The sequence below is a fragment of the Microcebus murinus genome, chromosome 21 (genome assembly GCF_040939455.1).
Source record: "Microcebus murinus isolate Inina chromosome 21, M.murinus_Inina_mat1.0, whole genome shotgun sequence".
Lineage (NCBI taxonomy): Eukaryota > Metazoa > Chordata > Mammalia > Primates > Cheirogaleidae > Microcebus > Microcebus murinus.
This window is the reverse complement of record NC_134124.1, coordinates 2,572,581-2,592,931: the sequence shown is the minus strand read 5'-3', so window position 1 is coordinate 2,592,931 and position 20,351 is coordinate 2,572,581. Positions and strand designations below refer to the sequence as shown.

Below are 20,351 nucleotides of genomic sequence, written 5' to 3'. Positions count from 1 at the left end.
CCACTGTATTACCCAGAAAATGCATTTAGTTACTTCTGTCTCTCTCTTAAGTTTTCAGTCTTACCTTGTCTTTCATACTTTTGTCACTGTTGAAGAGTATTGATCAGTTATTTTGTCTAATGTCCCTCAATTTGGGTTTGGAGTTTCCTCATGGTTGAACTGAGGTTAAGCAATGAGACTCAGTCTCTAGACTCTAGAAAAAAAACCAAAAAAACTCCTGGCTTTAAGTGATCTTCCCATCTTGGCCTCATAAAGTGCTAGGATTACAGGCATGAGCCACAGTGCCCAGCCTCTTCTACATTTATTTATTTAAGACAGAGTCTCACTCTGTTGCCCAGGCTAGAGTGCTGTGGCATCAGCCTAGCTCACAGCAACCTCAGATTCCTGGGCTCAAGTAATGCTACTGCCTCAGCCTCCCAATTAGCTGGGACTACAGGCATGCGCCACCATGTCCTGCTAATTTTTTCTATATATATTTTCTATATTTTTAGTTGTCCAGCTAATTTCTATTTTTTTTTTTAGTAGAGATGGAGGTCTCGCTTTTGCTCAGGCTGGTCTCGAATTCCTGAGCTCAAACAATCTACCCGACTCAGCCTCCCAGAGTGCTAGGATTAACAGGCATGAGCCACTGTGCTTGGCCTGTTACACATTTTCAATTTGCATTTTAATACTTCTCTTTAATTGAAATTAGTATTGGGTAAAATGACAAATACTCTTTCCTTTGCCACTCTCCATGCCCCATGCCCCCATACAGCCTTATAAATCTTTCTAGGCAAAATGTGAAAGAAAGCAAATGAAATCAACACAATGTGTATGTAGGATAATTTGGCAATATCTATTAAAATTAAAAATACCTTTTGATCTGAAGATTCCAGTCTAACGATTTTTCATTCAGGTATAACTGCCATTGTACAAGGTTATTACTTACATCCTAGGGTGTAACAGCAATGGCTTGGCAACAACCTAAATAGCCAGCCACCTGTAGGGGACTGGTTAAATAAATTATGATATTTGCACACAATGGAAAATTATACTGCCCCAGAAAGAGGCAATTCTTTATGTACTGATATGGAAGGATGCACCATATATTTTAAGTGAGAAAAGGAAGGACTGAATATTGTAGATAGTGTGTTCTCTTTTGTGTAAAAAAGAAGTATCTAGCTGAGGAGGGTGGCTGGTGCCTGTTGTCTTAGTTACTGGGAGGCTGAAACGAGGATCCCTTGAGCCCAGGAGTTGGAGGCTGCAGTGAGCTATGACTGCACCACTGCACTCCAGCCTGGGGAACAGAGCAAGACGAAATGCAGTCTCTTAAAAAAAAAAGTATCCTTATATTTTAACATATAACTTATAACATATGTTATAAGTTATAACTTATAAGTAAGTGATTACTTATAACATATGTAGGGAAGGATACATTAGAAAATACTAAGTGGTTGCCTACAGGACTGGGTAGGTTAAGGGCAGAGATGTGATTGTCAGTTATTTTTTTATTCTGTCATAATACGTTTTGAGTTTTGCATTAATACATTTTCTAATTTACATAGCCATATAGAGAAAATGTATATAGATAAAAAGAGTGATATAGATTTTAAAAGCTTAAAAGAAATAGTAGGTAATCAGGTATTTTCAAAACGAAAAAATGTTGTATTTCTATTGATGCTGGTGAATTACCAGCTTTGGGGGCTGCTAAAAGCATTTTCATATGTACGTTGCTTTTAAGAGTTTATTACAAAGTTCCTCAAAACCTTTTTGTCTTATTGAAAACAATCTTTAAAATGACTGCTTCAAAATTAGAAGGTAAAAAACAAAACATAACAAAACCTTCATGAGGCTCCCTCACTGAAAGGAAACAGGTGATAGATACGAGATTATAACGTGTTTCTCAAAGATGAACAAGAGGTAGTCTTTGGACAGTTAACTGTACTGGGTTGGACGAGACCCTCTGAGAATTCTGTCTAGTCGATAACCATTATTTTACACTCAGTGAAATGATGGCTTGTCCTGACTGGCAAGGTGTTAAGAGGTGAAAGGAATGTTCAGCATGATATTCTGAAGAAGGGTGTTAGTGGCAGAGAATGTTTGGATGAGAAAGGCCGCTTTAGCCTCTCAGTACAAGTTCAAGGGCAATCCTAAATCGCCTCCTGCACAAAATCCCCTCTCACCCTTTTCCTTTCTGTGGGACTTGTTGAGGACGCAACACTCGAAGCTTCCACGCTGGGAAGCAAGTTTAGGTGGGTTAAGGAGATCGCCATAAGGGCAGAGGGCCTGAGCCCCTTCGCCAGAGCCCCAGAACCGGTGGATCCGGCCCGGCCCGGCGACGCCCTTCGGAACCTCACTAGCGGGCTCGTCGCAGCAGGGTGTGCGCGGCAGACGCAGTCCCGATCCCGCCCGCCGCGGCCGCTGGGCCCAGGGGGCTCAGGCCTAGACTCCTCCGGCTAGCCCTCGCCCTGCCCCGGGACGCCGGGCCCCACTGCCGCGCACGTCACCACCCGCGGGCGGCGCCTCGCGGCCCGGCAGGCCCACGGCCCCCGCGTTCCGGCGGGGCGGGGCGCGCGGCGTCACGTGACGGCCCGCAGCCGCCCGGCCCCGGTCACGTGGGTGGCGCGGCCGCTGCGTCAGTCGCAGTCCTGGCTGCGGGAGCCGAGCCGCCGTCGCCGCCCGCGGACGGGGCGGGGATCTCGGTGCCAGGTCTTCGTCAGCCCGCCCCCGCCGCCTCAGTCAGCCGCCCCGGCCCGGGCCCGGCCGTCATGGAGCGGGGCGGGCGCTCCGCCTGGGCCGTGTGAGGCGCGTCGCCGCCACTGCCGCCGTTCCAGGCCTGCGGAACCCCCGCCGCCGCCGCCGCCGCCGGAGCCCCTCGCCCCGGGCAGCCTGTCGCCGCCCCCGGTTAGGCTCGAAGGCGCGTCCGGTGAAGGTGCAGGCCGGGCGCCGCCGCTGCGCAGCCGGGAAATGGTTCGGGCCTAGCGGAGCCGGGACTGGAGGTGAGAAGCGCCGCCGGGCTGACGCGGGCCGGGCCGGGCCGCAGACACGGAGGGGGGCCGAGGGCCGCCGGCAGGCTCGGGGAGACCCTCCGGGCTAGGCCTGCGGAATTCGGCTTCTCCCCTCCTCTCGTCGTCGCTTTCCGCCTCCCATCCGCCCGCAAAAATAAGAAAAGCTAACCCAACCCTAACCAGCATTCCCAGAAATCCATCTTTTTACCATTTCGCCATCCCTCTTTCCTCGTTCCTTAATCCATTCCTTTCCTCGGACATTCCATCGGCTGGTTCGTTACTTTTTAATACCCTCCATTTCAAGTTATTTCTAGTTAAAGAGAAAATGCAGGCCCAGGTTCTGGCTAACATTACCCAACTAGTTCTCGCTTTCCTTCTCGCGATCCTGCGCACCTCCCCCACCTCCTCTGCAAAAAAAAAAAAAAAAAAAAAAGGAAAAATTTCCGCCTTCGACTAGGGAAGGGGGTTGACTAAAAATGGGAAGGCAGGGGTGTAATGCTCGAATATTCCCCCCAACCAGTGAGTCGGCCTGCCACCTGGTTATCCCGATGGCTCGTATTTGGATGCTGATGTGTAGGCCTTTCCACCAGCTGCCTGTGTTGGAGGTTAATCTCGTAATTGACGTCAGTGCTTTGTTCCTTCCACTTTGCTGTTCCTTCCACTCTTTGAGGATGGATCTGAGGTGTAGGACTTTGCGTTGTCTCGTTATTGCCTTTTCTTTCACAAATGACGTTGTAGGAAGTTGGAAGTACAAATCCGAAGTGCTTGTGTATGGAGTTCGAGAGGAGGAGTTCGATTTGGCGTTGTCGTAGTTGAGTCAGTTGCAATTGAGAATGGTGCTATCTCTTCCTTGCTGGCCATATGGAGATTTTCAACTAAGGCCAGGCCCTTTTCCAGTGGCCAGTGTTTTTCTTGATGGAATCTGAGCTCTAGGTGCCTCTGAATAGGCTGTTCGCAATTGTGACATATAAAATGCATGCTGTTTTTTAGGCCTTAGATGTGAAAAGCTCAAAGCTTTGTTTCAATATTGGATTTTGCAAAGCTTTACAAAGTGCTTTTTAAAATTTAACTGTCCTTTAACTTATCCAAATTGAAATATTTATGAGAATTTTCTTAATTTGGGATTTGATAAAGAGCCTTTGTGGCCTGTGAGTCTGCCTAGAATCATCTTTGGTCATATGTGCGTAAAGAAGTACTGGCAAGTGGCCACTTGGTTTTCAACAAAGCTGGCGTCTTTAAATTTCTCAGGGTCATTTTCCTTATTCATCACTGCATCTTTCAGCCTCTCAACATAAAAATGAGTCCCAAGGTGTTATTTTTAATTATCTTTCAGAGTTAACTTACTAAAAACCTGGAAGCAATTTTTTAAAATATATACCAGCAGTTTCATTCAGTTTGTGGTAGTTAGCAGGCTGATGATTTTGATTTTTGTTAGCTCTATAGGAACAGAAGGCAAATTTTACTTTAAATAAAATTTTGCTTCAAATGGGGAGCAGATAGGATGTCTGAATGACCAAGCCTTTACTGTTTGGTTGAAAAAAAAAACTTAGCTGTGTTAATTGGAACATGGCCTACAATTTGGGAGTGTAAAGGTGAAGCTGTGTAATAAGAATTCTTAAAGATAACCTATTTTTGTTCCAGTTCACTTTCTACTTGAAAAAGATTCTCACATTCAGATTCATACGTTCTCCTCTCTGTGCTCTTGAGTTATTATACCCCCTTTGTAACAGTTAACATATTCCACTTTGTATTGTAATTTTCTTATAGGTCTATCATAGTGTCTTAGAGCAAGTACCTTATTTATTCCTCTTTTTATCATTTCCAATGTTCTGTACAGTTACTAGATTGAATTTGAATGTGATACTTTTGAATTTGAAATTAATTGTTCTATCAAGTTATCTAATCTATATTTCACAAAAAGATTATCTAAAGAAAACTGTGGGCAAGTAATCAGTATTTCAAGGGTAAAACAGTATCAGCTTCAGAAGATGAGACAGAAGATGAAGCCTTCTAAAAGTTACATTTCTTACCTTTTTTGAAGAGGTAAGGTATATGTCATGATTTTATGTGTACCTGACAGGAACAAAGAAAACAGGTATTTCTTCTTTTGTGGCCATCTACTGGTTTAGAATGGAGTCCAAAATCTATGAGGATTTCTTTATTTTTTTCTTTTGGTAGTATTTTTCATAAAATCAAAGGGATGTTCTTAAATACTGAGGGCATACCTGGACAATGACCCCAAAATAGTGTGTATTATAAATATTGATAACTTAGATTTTATTTTTTACATTGCCTTTATTCTACTGATATTTTACTGTAAAAACTTTCCTATCTTTCCTATAATGTAAAGGTTCCCTGCCTTTTCCTCTATCTTCATTATATTTTACCCATTCTTTTTTTCATTTCCTTTGATAAGTTGGAAGAATTGTATTCGATTTCTGGGAGGGTGTTTGCAGGTCTCAGTTATTGTGAAATAAGGTGTAGTGAGTAAAGACTGCTTAAAGCTAACCTAACCTGTTACCTTGGTGCTTTTTTCCTTGGTTTAAGAAAAGCACCCCCACTTCTTGTAACTCCCTGTCCCCACCCCTCTTGGTTATTTGAAGTGATACTCCAGTAGATAGATGGAAGAGGACAGCAACACATTCTATTTACTGAGTTTTGGCTGATCATCTGCATTCCTATTTGTCTTGATGTTCATTTTTCCTGATGTCGGATTCTGAGAATTTTCATGGTACCGGACACAAAATATCAGGACCGCTGAATTCAGTTCCACAGTATTCTAAAATATTTTAGTATTGGGACTACTTATTCTATTTTTTGAAGAAAAAGAATCTTTTTTTTTTTTTTTTTTTTGAAACAGAGTCTCGCTTTGTTGCCCAGGCTAGAGTGAGTGCCATGGCGTCAGCCTAGCTTACAGCAACCTCAAACTCCTGGGCTTAAGCAATCCTCCTGCCTCAGCCTCCCGAGTAGCTAGGACTACAGGCATGCGCCACCATGCCTGGCTAATTTTTTCTCTATATATTAGTTAGCCAATTAATTTATTTCTATTTATAGTAGAGACGGGGTCTCGCTCTTGCTCAGGCTGGTTTCAAACTCCTGACCTCAAGCAATCCGCCCGCCTCAACCTCCCAGAGTGCTAGGATTACAGGGGTGAGCCACCGCGCCCGGCCAAGAAAAAGAATCTTATTTAAAATCTACCTGCTTACCTGCTGATTTTCTTCAGGAAAAAGAAAAAAATAAAAAAAAAATAAAATAAAATAAAATCTACCTGCTTCATCAGCTATACTTTAAAAAAATCTGTAACCTAAGGAATGTTTTGAGGGAAGGCATTTCATGTAACTTTATCTCTCTTGGAATGCCTAATGAACTGTGGTGTTGGCTTTTAGTCATGGAGATGTAGCTTATTAGCGGATGCTGTTTTAAACTAATTATTTTGAGAATCATTTCCTAGGAGAGGTAAAAGAACCTCATGTATTCTTTTCCAAAGGTGGTGTGGGGGTAAAATCAGGGACTGACATGAATAGATTGCCCTGGAAAGCCAGTATAGTTTGATTATCCATCCAGATGAGATAAAGTCCTGGGACTGCGCTCGCTGGGGTTGCTTCTATAGCTCTCCCAGGATTTTGTCAATTTGGAGTTGCCTAGTGAGTTATGACTTTTCCTTTTCATGTTATCATTAGGGAAGGGACAGTTTTATGGAGGGGTGACTATAGGTCAGCACTTTGCAGAGACTCGCCTTCTCACCTTTTTGCAGTTGCTTCCAAAATTTCTTCCAGGTGGAATATCATTTTCTTCTTGTTTCCTACCTGTTAAAATTTCCCCCTTTTTCTTTTTTTCTTTTGAGACAGAATCTCACTCTGTTGCCCAGGCTAGAGTGCCATGGCGTCAGCATAGCTCATAGCAACCTCAAACTCCTGGGCTCAGGCAATCCTCCTGCCTCAGCCTCCCTAGTAGCTGGGATTACAGGCATACGCCACCATGCCCGGCTAATTTTTTCTATATATTTTTAGTTGGCTGATTAATTTCCTTCTATTTTTAGTAGAGACGGGGTCTCACTGTTGCTCAGGCTGGTTTTGAACTCCTGACCTTGAGCAATCCGCCCGCCCCGGCCTCCCAGAGTGCTAGGATTACAGGTGTGAGCCACCGCGCCTAGCCCACAGCAGTGAAAATAAATGAACTATAGCAACATGGGTTAACCTCATAATGCTGAGAATTAAAAAGACTCAGTCTTAGAGTATCCTTTTTTAATAAAGTTGAAAAATACGCAAAACAATTCAGTGTCTTATTTAGGGATACACACAAAAATAGTAAAAGTGTAAAGAAATTCCTGAGAATGGTTAACACCAAAATCAAAATAGTGGGTACTTATAGAAAGACAGAGTACTGGAGATGTGATCCAGGAAGAGTATAAGTAGCCTTCAACTGTGTTGGGTAATGCCTTATTTCCCATGGTGGTTAGTTGGTGGGTAACACATGTGTTCACTGTATTGATCCTTACACCTTTTGGGGTCACTTTTTATAAAGTGAATGATTGCTGAGGAAGTGGGGAATCAAGAGTCCTTTTTGAGAAGCTTGGCCATGAAGAATAGAGAGAACAGATAAGGTGGTATTGTGGAGAGTTATGGGGTCAGTGAAGACTTTTTTTAAAAGTCTTTTTAAAAAATATGTTTGAATGCTTATGGAAAAGATTTGAAGGATTTGTTAGGGAGAAGTTGGGTGGGGGAACCTGTGACCTCAAGGCCACATGTGACCCTCCAGATCCCCAAGTGCAGCCCCCTCAACCACATCCAAACTTCATGGAACAAATCCCTTTATTAAAAGGATTTGTTCTGTAAAATTTGGATTAAGTCAAAAGGTTGCACTCAAGGATCCAGAACACCACATGTGGCCCCAAGGCCGCAGGTTCCCTACCCCTTCATCCTGGACATAGTTTGGTGTAATTCTGTTGGGACAGATCTTCCCTTTGAACATGCTCTTCTACTGACCGCCCAGTGGAGTCTGTTTGTCTTGCAGCAGTTTTTAAAACACTTTGCTGATCCCCATGTTGTAAGCAGGCAGGAGCCATCTTCAAATCCACAGATTCCAAGGAGAGAGTAACATTTCTCAGAAGAAAAACATCTTATATCTCAGAAGAGTGCATAAACATTTCGTGGAGTCAGCACAGTTTAGGTTAAGTAGGCACTTACTCTTCGAAGTGTAAAAAAAGGTGAAGGAAAAAATGTAGAATAAGATATTCAAATGTTATGTGAACATTTAAAGCAGCTGATGCCCAAAATAGGCAAGTCAAGGAGGATGGTCTGGGTTTGGAGTTGAATTTGCAACTAGAAGGAATTCTCTTTTTGCAACCTCAGTGACAAAGCACTGTTGAACATGACTTCTTCCTCAAGGCCAGTGATGCTTTAGGTACTAGATGGTTTCGTTTTTCAACTGGGGTCGAAAAAGAAAATTCAGATGGGTCAAAATTACAATCAGCCAAAAAAGTAACAGCAAACTAACTGAGTAGGTCAACAACTACTCAGTAATGATAACTCCCTTGTTGGGATTGTTAGGGATGAACCAGGTTACAAAGAAGCCAGCAAAACCCCACACACGCTCCTCACCATGAGAGGCACCGTGAGCCATGATGTGCTGGAGTTGCCTCTTTCTGATTTTTAATATTCTATTTTTTAATCTTGTCCCCTAAGATGAGGTCATTTGTGGAATTAAAGTTAGGATTAGGGGAAAGTCATAGGATTCTATGAAATACTTGTGAGGAATAGAAAAGAACACTCACCAGAGAAAGATAGTACAATTTCTGGGAATCTTTGAGGACCTAGTTGAGAGTGATTTATCGAACGAGATAATGGGAAATTCAGATAACACATAAAGATGGGATGTAGAAAGCAAAAATGTCCTAGCACTCTGGGCGGCCGGGGGCGGGTGGATTGCTCGAGGTCAGGAGTTCGAAACCAGCCTGAGCAAGAGCGAGACCCCGTCTCTACTATAAATAGAAAGAAATTAATTGACCAACTAATATATATAGAAAAAAACAAAATTAGCCGGGCATGGTGGCGCATGCCTGTAGTCCCAGCTACTCGGGAGGCAGAGGCAGCAGGATTGCTTGAGCCCAGGAGTTTGAGGTTGTTGTTAGCTAGGCTGATGCCAGGGCACTCTAGCCTGGGCAACAAAGTGAGACTGTCTCAAAAAAAAAAAAAAAAGGAAAGCAAAAATAGTATGAAGTTGTTATCTTTGCTTTCATGTTTTTTACTACAGTATTTTAAACCCGAATGCTACAAAAGCTGCTGACTAACTTTGGGACATGGGTCCTTCTGTGCTAATATTGTCTTGGGACCTGATGTTTTGTTAGTATTGGTTTTGATCTCCAAGTATACAACTGTTGTTTCCCTGCCTCGTAGGAAGTGACCTCTTCAGACTCTTTCATAGGTAGAGAAATACTACCAAATGAGGCCAAGAGGGATTTCTTTACTCATGAGGCTTTGTGCTTTAACATAGTAGATTATGGTGAAATTACAGTTTAATAGCAATTGTAATATACTGGGTTTGAAAGTAATTGAAATCTTAGCTCAAGTCTCACATTTTGACTTTTGGAGTTTAAATCACTCAATAGTCTGGTAGTTAGATGGCCCTGTTTTTCAGAAGGATAGTTGTTCTAAGATACTAACTAAAAAAGAAATCGTAACAGATATTGAGCTCTGCGTGAAAGGGGCAGGTTAAAGTACATATTTTACTCTTTAAAGTGTTTTAAAATTAAAAATTTAAAAAGTTATAGCCAGACACTGTGGTTTGTGCCAGTAATCCTAGCTACTTGGGAGGCTGAGATGGAAGGATTGCTTGAGCCCAGGAGTTGGAGGCTGCAGTGAAATACGATCATGCCACTGTGCTCCTACCTGGGTGACAGAACAAGAACAGCCTCTGAAAATAAAAAGAATAAATACATTACCTATACAACCTTGATAAAAATTTAAAATATAACTAATATGTATAAAATACCTGTGTTTATAAAAAATTATAGGGGATGAAATTCCGATTGATTGGAATGCACATTTAAATTTTTATATTTACTGTGTGCTCAATGTAATTTCTTTTTCTTTTCTTTTCTTTTTTTTTTTTTTTTTTTGAGTGCGGGTCTTACTCTGTCACCCAGGTTGGAATACAGTGGTGCCATCATAGCTCACTACAGACTCTAACTCCTGGGCCTAAGCAATTTCCACCTCAGCCTCCCAAGTAGCTGGGACTACAGGCGTGTGCCACCATGGTTGGCCAATTTTAAAATTTTTTTGTAGAGAAGAAGTCTTGTTATGTTGTCCAGGCTGGTCTGGAACTCCTGGCCTGAAGTGATCCTCCCACCTCTGCCTTTCAAAGCAGCACTGAGCCTGGTCATTTATTTCTACTTTGTCTATTTGAATTTGCCTATTCCAAGTGCCCCATATTAAGTAGAATCATACAATATGTCCTTTTGTGTCTGGCTTATTTCACATAGCATAATGTTTTCAAGGTTCATCCATGTTGTAGCATGTATCAGCATTTCATTCCTTCTTACAGCTAAGTAGTATTCCATTGTATATATACACTACATTTTTACCCAACATTTCATCTGTTACTGGACACTTGGGTTGTTTCCATCTTTTGGTTACTGTGAACAATTCTGCTATGGGCAGGTGTACAGGATATGCTTGAGTCTCTGCTTTTAGTTCTTTTGGCTATATACCTAGGAGTAAAATTGCTGGATCGTATAGTAATTCTGTGTTAAAGTATTTGAAGAACTGTCAAACTTGTTTTTCACAGTGGCTGCACCATTATACATTCCCACTAGCAGTGCAGGAGGGTTTCAGTTTTTCTAAATCCATATCCATTAATTTCTGTTCTTTTTTTTTTTTTCCTGTTTTTTTTTTTTTTTTTTTTTTGGTAATAGCTCTCCTAATGGATGGGGGGGAGTGTTAGCTCATTGTGATTTTGATTTGCATTTCTCTCATAACTAGTATTTGCTGTTTGTATGTCTTCTTTGGAGAAACGTTTATTCAGGTCCTTTGCTTTTTTTGAAATTGAGTTGTTTATCTTGGCACTCTTGTTGATAATCAATTGTAATGTGAGGTGTATTTCTGAACTCTCCATTCTATTTTATTAACCTATGTGTTTGTAGTGAGTTTTGAAACTGAGAAATGTATGGCTTCCAACTTTGTTCTTTTTTTTTTTGCAAGGTTGTTTTAGCTATCCTGAGTCTCTTGAATCTTCCTATGTATTTTAGGATTAGCTTGCCAATTTTGGCAAAGAAGTCAGTTTGCATTTTGATAGGGCTTATGTTGAATCTGTAGGTCAATATGAGGGAGTAGTGCTGTCTTAACAATATTAAATCTTCTGACCCATGAACATGAGATGTCTTTCTGTTTATTCAGGTCGTCTTTAATGTCTCTCAGTAATGTTTTGTAGTTTTCATAGTATAAATTTTGTACTTCTTTTGATACATTTATTTTATTCCTTTTGATGATACAGGTTGAGTATCTCTTATCCAAAGTGCTTGGCGCCAGATTCTGGATACAACCCAATTACCTATCAGAAGTTTCTAGTTAAATATTTAATAAATACTGTACAGTCAAAATAATGAGGTAGAATTCATATGTATTGGTGTGGGATTATATTCATTTATATATTCCATTTATTAAATGGAATTAAGATTATAGATATAATTATTTATATAGTGTCTGAAATACATGTGTATCATTATATGTTTCTCCTTAGAATGTTGATGTTAATTGTTTCTTTTGGGGAAATCAAATTATCGGTGACTTTTTTTTTTTTTTTTTTTTTTTGGTGGAGGATGCGGGCAACGATCCCGCTACCTCTCGCACTTTTTTTTTTTTTTGAGACAGAGTCTCGCTCAGTCACCCAGGCTAGACTGCCGTGGTGTCATCGTAGCTCACTGCAACCTCAAACTCCTGGGCCCAAGTGATCCTCCTGCCTCCCTCCCTAGTTCCTATGACTAAAAGCGCACAACCACCACACCTGGCTAATTTCTTCTATTTTTAGTAGAGAGGAGGATCTCTGTTTTGCTCAGCTTGCTCTTGGACTGCAGACCTCAAGCCATCTTCCCTCCTCGGCTTCCAGGAGTGTTAGGGTTACAGGCTCCCAGGACCGTTTTTTGTTTTTTTTTTCTGATCTCATGATATTGACATTTGTGAAGAGTCCAAGCCATTTTTGCAGACTCCTCCTCAATTTAGGTTTATATGTTTACTCATGATTCAGTTACGTATTTTTAGTAGGAAGACGACTTACGTGGTTACGTGTCAGGTGTCTTCATCGCATCACACCTGGAAACACGTGGTGGTGTCAGTTTGTTCCATTATTGACGTTAGGTTTGATCAACTGATTAAAGGTAGTGCTTACTGTATTTCTCTATTTTAAAGTTTTTTTTCCCTCTTTGTAATTAATAGTCTGTGGGGAGATACTGAACATGCATTCTCCTAAAATTTTTCACCCAATGGTTCTAGCATTCATTGATGATTCTTGCCCCAGTTATTACTTTAGTGGCTGCAAAAAGGTGACTTTCTAATTATTTTATTTCTTCTGCATTTATTAGTTGGCATTCTTCTGTTCTTTCCTCCCTGCTTCATTTCTCCTTATCTTATTTCTATTATAATTAGGGACTCAGATTCTTTTTTTATTGGTAATAGTACATTCTTGTCATTGTTCATTTTAATGCTCAGATGTTTTAAAATCTGACCAGTGAACCCCTTAAGGCTGGTTCCGGTACCCTTTTGATATGTATTGTTGATACATATTAATATTAATATGTTAATAAAGAAAAATTAATAAAGGTAGAGTTTATTTGGGCCAAGTTTGAGCATACATTGAAGTTGCCCTGAATATATGCTCCAATTAATAGCAGTTACAAATGGGTTTTTAAAGGAAAAGAAGTTCCTAACTTGTTTACCATTAATTTACATTAAAATAATATAATCTGTTGATTTGTTGTACATTGTTTTTTGTATGACAAGTTCTAGGAGCTTGAAGATAATGGGTAAGGCAGCTAGTCTAGGAAAAACGTGTTTGAAATAATTGCTGTGAGGCAAGGGTGCAAGGTAGGGGGACCATGATTGCAGTCCTTTACTTTTGTCTGTCTGGGTCTGGTATAACTTACATAAAATCTGAGTGCCAGGGGTGCTCCTTTCTTTTGGGGTACCACTACTCCTAGATTCTCTCAGAAGACAAACCTAGGGACCTTTTTTTTTTTTTTTTTTTTTTGAGGCAGAGTCTGGCTCTGATGCCCAAGGTACAGTGCTGTTGCTTCAGCCTAGCTCACAGCAACCTCAAACTCCTGGGCTCAAGTGATCCTGCTGCCTCAGCCTCCCAAGTAGCTGGGACTACAGGCATGCACCACCATGCCCGGCTAATTTTTTCTCTATAAATATTAGTTGGCCAATTAATTTATTTCTATTTATAGTAGAGATGGGGTCTCGCTCGTGCTCAGGCTGGTTTCGAACTCCTGACCTCAAGCAATCCACCTGCCTAGGCCTCCCAGAGTGCTAGGATTACAGGCGTGAGCCACCGTGCCCGGCCTAGGGACCTTATATATACACAGTATATACATATACACACACACCATATATATAATACATATACACACATATATATTTTTTAAACATGAGTTCATAGTACTACTTTTAATTTCTAACCTCCTATGTTGTTTTTCTCTTTAATCCATTCTATTAATATATTTGTATCTCTCATCTCCCATAGTAAGATGAATGATTACCCAAAAATCTCAATAAATTTGCTCAACTTGTTCAATTCATAGCAATGAAATTGCTACACCATTATCATTACTAGCACCAAACCTACCAAGTTGAAGATTTCTTTGCATTTCTTTTTGTCCATAGAATATTATTTATCGTTGATGTACCTAGGAATACATAGCCATTGAAAAATCAATTAAAAAACAAGTAATAAGACTAAAATAAAATAAAACATTTAAAAAATATAATTAACTCAATACAACTTACCTTAATTAAAATCTTTAGATCTTTAGAGAGCCCTCCTTTCTACTTGCTAATTTTCTTTTAGAAATTATTTAATCTAGTAGTCCACAGATTTTGTTGTGATGTAACAATTTGCTAGTTTTAACTGAATCCTATTTCAGTACAACAGTTGCAAATGTTCAGAGGGCTATGCTGTTGTGATATTATGATGTGTGTGTGTGTGTGTGTGTGTGTGTGTGTGTGTGTGTGTGTGTTTGGTTTTTGTCCATGGTTCCTGACTCACAGCTCCTATAACCTTTGTAATTTCCTAAGTGACTAGAGCAGTCAGAATATCTTTTGTTAACCTATTTGGCCTTTTATTCTTATTTTCTGAAACAGCTCTGGAACAGCTCCAGAGCAATAAAGGTGAAAGACGGTCTCTTGTTATTTGTAACAAACTACTCTCAACTACACCTGAGCTTATGTTAATGAAGTGGTTTTGGAAATTCCCAAGATAACCACGTAGTGGGGGGAATGGTTGCCAGGGAAACCAACCTAGTGCTCAGAGGATTGGAACTCATGGCCCCACCCCCCACCTTAGGGGGGGGATGGGCTGAAGGGTGAGCTGGCCACCAATGGCCAATGATTCAATCAGTCATTCTTATGTAGTGAAGTCTCCTTAAAAACCCTGAAAGGACTGTGCTCAGGTGGCTTCTGGGAGGGCAGCACACTCTAACTCCTTACAGAATGAAGCTGCTGCACTCAGGATCCTTCTACACCTCGTCCTCTATAACTCTCACTGTTTATTTATATCCTTTAAAATATCCTTTATAATAACCAGGTAAATGTGTTTCCCTGAGTCCTGTAAGCTGCTTTAGCGAACTGATCAAACCGAAGGAAGGGGTCATGGGAACCCCAATTTTTAGCCATCAGTCAGAAGCACAGGTAAAACAACCTGGGGCTTGCGATTGGCATTGGAAGTGGGGGGCAGTCTTGGGGACTGAGCCCTCAACCTGTGGGATCTGACTCTATCTCCATGTAGAGTTGGAATGGAATTGAATTGAATTGAATTAGAGGACACCCAGCTGGTGTTCATTGAAGAATTGCTAGATGTGGGGTGGGGAAGAACCCCACACATCTGCCACGAAGTCTGTTGCCTGAGAGAAACTGAGTTTATTTATTCCTGTATTCTCAGAGCTATGAAATAGTTTTTCACCTGTATGGCAAAGGTACACTTCAAATTGACTCATTTAATTTCATGTTAATTTTAGTGGAGCTGAGATTACTGGAATTACTGCTTTGGGGGCAAACTTTATTTCAGGTAGAGATATTGATGTTAAGAAACACAGGAGATAGCTGGGCATGGTGGCGCATGCCTGTAGTCCCAGCTACTCGGGAGGCTGAGGCAGGAGGATTGCTTGAGCCCAGGAGTTTGAGGTTGCTGTGAGCTAGGCTGACGCCACGGCACTCACTCTAGCCTGGGCAACAAAGCGAGACTCTGTCTCAAAACAAAACAAAACAAAAAACACAGGAGGAAAGAAATGGAACCCATAAATTAAATTTAAAAAAAAAAATAGGTCAGGAAAAAGAGAATAAGAGCTGTAACTGGGATATTAATTCTTACAAGCAGTGAGTTAATTTGGTAATGAGCTTCCTGGCAGCCTTTTTAAAAGGAAATATTCAGCTGGATCACTTTTATTAGAAAAAGTTTCTTTGCCATTGAATTATAGAAAAAATTTATTATAAGAATCATATCTGTTCTTACAACAAATGTTTCTTGGCTTTTAGTGCTATTGAATATATAAAATTAAATCTATATTTTGAAGAAGTTTTTGGTGGTTTTCTGATATTTCAGGACTTGCATTTAGGAAATTTAGACTCATATAAATAATTTTATATGTTGGCAATATCATAGCTTAGGAGGCCTATTTGAAACTTGTTAGTGATATAAAATTATTAGTTGGTTCAAATATCCTGGAGGATAATATGTTCTTTGGTTGTATTTTTTTTTCTTTACACAGTCTATAAATTCTATTTCTTTGGATATGTTCTTTGGTTTTATTCACTGAATACTTAAGTATAGATGTTTTGTGGTGTACATTAAAGAAAGATTAAAATATTTTGTGTGGTATAAGGTGCTAAGTGCTAGGGAAACCATAGAAATTGCACTGTTTCTGTACCTGGCAATAGCTTATATTGTTTAAGCTTATGAGAACATAGTACAAGTAAAAAACAACTTGAATACACATTCAAACACAACATTCTTTTGTTCCTAACATTAAATTGATTTATTTGTGAAATACTAAATTGTGTGAATCAGGAAGTTTTATTTTTGGATGTTTGCTTTCACTGTTCTAATAACTGATAAAAGGTCCTCAAGAATATAGTATTATAATTACAGTTTCCCCCAAAACTAATTAACTTTAATGTTCTGCCTTGATTTGTGAGTTACAGAATATATGTTTCACACGTATAATCTGATTTTTCCCTTTGAGCTCCAATAGGACTTTTAAAACTTTTGTTTCTTTAAACAAAATCATTGAAGGTTGTTACAGAGTCCCTGGTAATCAATCCCTTGTCCCAGGGTTTAACAACCTTTATCATCACTAACTATTTAACCAAGATCGTTTCTGCTAAAAATAAGCTATTTCCCTTGGTTTATTCCAGTGAAAATGTGAGATACCATCATGATTGTAGAGATGCCACTCTCGTTTTCCCTTCAAAGGCTTTTTCTTTTTCAATGTAATTTTAATTACTATTACTAATCCCAGTTAATTTTAGATTCTATTACTGAAAGCCTCAGTTTTGCCATTTATTGAGGTGTTAATTGAAATATTAATATATTTAGAGCAGAAATGTCGTTTTTTAGGGAATCTAGAGCAACAACAAAGCTGAGGTCAAACTGCCATAAGGATGGACACCAAGGAAGCTGTGTTTGGGACAAAAAGAAATCAAGATAAGGTAGATGCAAAGTAGAGAAAAGAACTGGACCCTGGGGGGGAAGGGGTGGTAGGTGGGAGTGGGTTATATGCTTTTGAAGGCCAAGAGTAGTTAGATATCTGAAGAGTAAGCCATGAAAGGCTTATAGGAAATATTGAGGATTTGGGTTTAAATACCACCTTCCCTCTGAATGTATAAGTTTTAGCTTTTCGCTAGCAGAGTATTTTAAAAATTGGTAACGTAAAGTCTTTGGATGGGGTGGGTTCTTATATTCTGGGCTAGTATCTCTTCTGTGGATAGTTGTGGAAAAACCATTGCCAAAACCCACCTTCAGCACTAATGCCTGTTATTACTTGATAATCAAAAGGGAATCTCCGATTGAAGTGTTAACCTGACAAAATCAGTACAGAAAATTTAATTTTTCCTTTTATTTTTGTGATGTAAAAATTTTATTTCTTTCTATAGCAACATGAACCGTGAAGACCGGAATGTGCTGCGTATGAAAGAACGGGAAAGGCGGAATCAGGAAATTCAGCAGGGTGAAGACGCCTTCCCACCTAGCTCTCCTCTCTTTGCTGAGCCGTACAAAGTGGTAAGTTGTCTTTTGAACTTTTTTTTTCCCATTAGCATGACATTTTTGCTTTTAAAATGTTTTAAATTCGAACTTTTATATTAGAATAGAATTATTATGAATACCACAGTTTTTTCCCGTCCTCTAAGTAGAACATACTTTTTTAGGGCAAACTTTCCATGGAATATGTGTGCACAGAAAAATACACAAAATAAGTATTATGAATTAAATAATTTTCACAATGTGAGCAACTTTATATAATCAGTACTCAGGTCAAGAAATTGAGCATTACCAGTGCCCTACACGTCCTCATCCAGCCCCCCTCCCATTGCTGTCCTGTACTCTGAAATGTGGTCAGAATTGGCCCAAATATTCATCTCTGTACTCCTAGCTGACCATGGGCAGGCATTTCATCTTTCTGAGTCTCGAATTAAATTAAAATTTTGTGACTCAGTTTGCATTGTCTGTTGTTTTCCAGGTGTTCTTTGAGTATAATGTCAATAAAAGATGGATATTTCATAGATACTTTTGTTTCTCCTTGTTTCTTGCCATGTGCTTGCTTAGTTTACTTAGTTTCAGAGACTATTGAGACTATTAATATGTTTGAATAAATGTGTCTTCAGTATCAAATTCTTTTTCTGTTATACTAGACAGTTGGTTATAACTTATTTCACTAAATTTTTGTTGTTGCTTCTAATTAACTATAACATTGAATTATAAGGAATATAATGTTTTCTTAGACTGACAAATTATTTGGCTGGCTATTCTGCTGGCCAGGGACTTAATTACATACAGACAGATTACTGGCTGGGCGCAGTGGCCCACGCCTGTAATCCTAGCACTCTGGGAGGCCAAGGCGGGTGGATCACTCAAGGTCAAGTGTTTGAAACCAGCCTGAGCAAGAGCAAGACCCCATCTCTACTAAAAATAGAAAGAAATTAATTGGACAACTAATATATATATATATATATATATATATATATATATATACATAAAGACAGATTACCCTTTTGTTCTTTAAAAGATTTTTACTGCTGTTTCAGTATGTTTGTTGGTGAAATTTGGTTTTTTCCCCCTCCTGGAAGCTATTGTATATATGTCCTATTGAATGTTTATATTTTAGCATGGCTATTTTTAGACACTTTTATTTTTTTAAATTTTTTTCAGACAGACTCTCACTTTGTTGCGCAGGCTAGAGTGAGTGCCGTGGCATCAGCCTAGCTCACATCAACCTCAAACTCCTAGCCTCAAGCAATCCTTCTGCCTCAGCCTCCCGAGTAGCTGGGACTACAGGCATGTACCACCATGTCCGGCTAATTTTTTTTATATATATTGGCTAATTAATTTCTTTCTGTTTATAGTAGAGACGGCATCTCGCCCTTGCTCAGGCTGGTCTCAAACTCCTGACCTTGGGCGATCCACTCGCCTTGGCCTCCCAGAGAGCTAGGATTACAGGCGTGAGCCACCGTACCTAGCCTTTTAGACACTTTTAAATGAATTTTTTCCACTATATATATATTTGGAGTTTGCTTCTAGGTGTTAACTTTAAAATATGAGGTGATGTTCTGCCTTTGAAAAGTCCCTTTCCATTTGAAATTTGGAAAATTCATGTAGAAGCATATTTTCTTTCTGATTATACTAATTGTATAATTTTATTTCACTTTTTTTTGTAGACTAGCAAAGAAGATAAGTTATCAAGTCGTATTCAGAGTATGCTTGGAAACTACGATGAAATGAAGGATTTCATAGGAGACAGAGCTATACCAAAGCTTGTTGCAATTCCCAAGCCTACAGTACCACCGACAGCAGATGAAAAATCTAACCCAAATTTCTTTGAACAGAGACATGGAGGCTCTCATCAGAGTAGCAAATGGACTCCAGTAGGACCTGCACCCAGTACTTCTCAGTCTCAGAAACGGTCCTCAGGCTTACAGAGTGGACATAGTAGCCAACGGACCAGTGCAGGTGGCAGTAGTGGCACTAACAGTAGTAGCCAGAGGCATGACCGCGACTCATATAGCAGTAGTGGGAGTAGTAGCCGTAAAAAAGGCCAGCATGGATCAGAATACTCCAAAGCACGCTCTTCCAGCCCTGGAAAACCCCAGGCTGTTTCTTCACTAAGTTCCAGTCATTCCAGGTCTCATGGGAATGATCACCATAGCAAGGAACACCAGCGTTCCAAGTCACCTCGGGACCCTGATGCAAACTGGGATTCTCCTTCCCGTGTACCCTTTTCCAGTGGGCAGCACTCAAGCCAGTCTTTCCCACCTTCGCTGATGTCGAAGTCCAGTTCGATGTTGCAGAAGCCCACTGCCTACGTGCGGCCCATGGATGGACAGGAGTCCATGGAACCAAAGCTGTCCTCTGAGCACTACAGTAGCCAATCCCATGGCAACAGCATGACTGAGCTGAAGCCCAGCACCAAGGCACATCTCACCAAGCTGAAAATACCTTCACAGCCACTGGATGTAAGTCACACTTAGCATTGTGATTGTGTGAAGCAGTAGACTGTGAAATTAGGATTGAACTCGAACCGCCCTTTGCCTTACTAGTAAAGAGTATAAAAGTTTAAAGATGAAAAAAAAGTTTAAAGACTTGTGAGTGACTCTCAAGTGGATCCATTGAGCTTTTAGCTTCCCCTCTTGGGAAATATGGCATTCATGATTTTAAATATTAAAATGACAAGTCAGTTATAGAATAAAAGCATAATCCAGCAGTACCTTACGTTTCCTCCTGTTGATTTTGTGAAATAACATATCTTTCTTTCGTTTAAAAAGCAAATCAACACCTCTGTTCTCATAGAGATTCTCGTGAATGAGATGTGGGCCATGGTTTATGGTGGTAAATGTTGGGACTTTCAGGTTCATGGAGGTAGTAATGTTTGATCATTTCCTCAGTCAT

At 40.1% G+C, this 20,351-nt stretch overlaps 1 protein-coding gene and 1 pseudogene across 3 annotated transcripts in view; one reads left to right on the top strand and one right to left on the bottom strand.

Moving 5' to 3' along the window:
- Window positions 1-2,566: 2,566 nt before the first annotated feature.
- Window positions 2,567-20,351, top strand: part of AFF4 (ALF transcription elongation factor 4) — a 62,530-nt gene continuing 44,745 nt past the window's right edge. For 2 of the 3 annotated variants that reach the window (XM_075996033.1, XM_012762143.3), the window contains exons 1-3: window positions 2,567-2,978; window positions 17,345-17,471; window positions 19,124-19,918. In XM_075996033.1, coding sequence (XP_075852148.1) covers window positions 17,349-17,471; window positions 19,124-19,918 — 918 coding nt within the window. In that variant the 5' untranslated portion in view covers window positions 2,567-2,978; window positions 17,345-17,348. Of the gene's footprint in view, window positions 2,979-16,808; window positions 16,901-17,344; window positions 17,472-19,123; window positions 19,919-20,351 lie in introns of all 3 variants that reach the window. The other variant, XM_012762140.3, reaches the window with a different exon arrangement.
- LOC109729762 (V-type proton ATPase subunit e 1 pseudogene) lies at window positions 8,370-9,287 on the bottom strand (annotated as a pseudogene).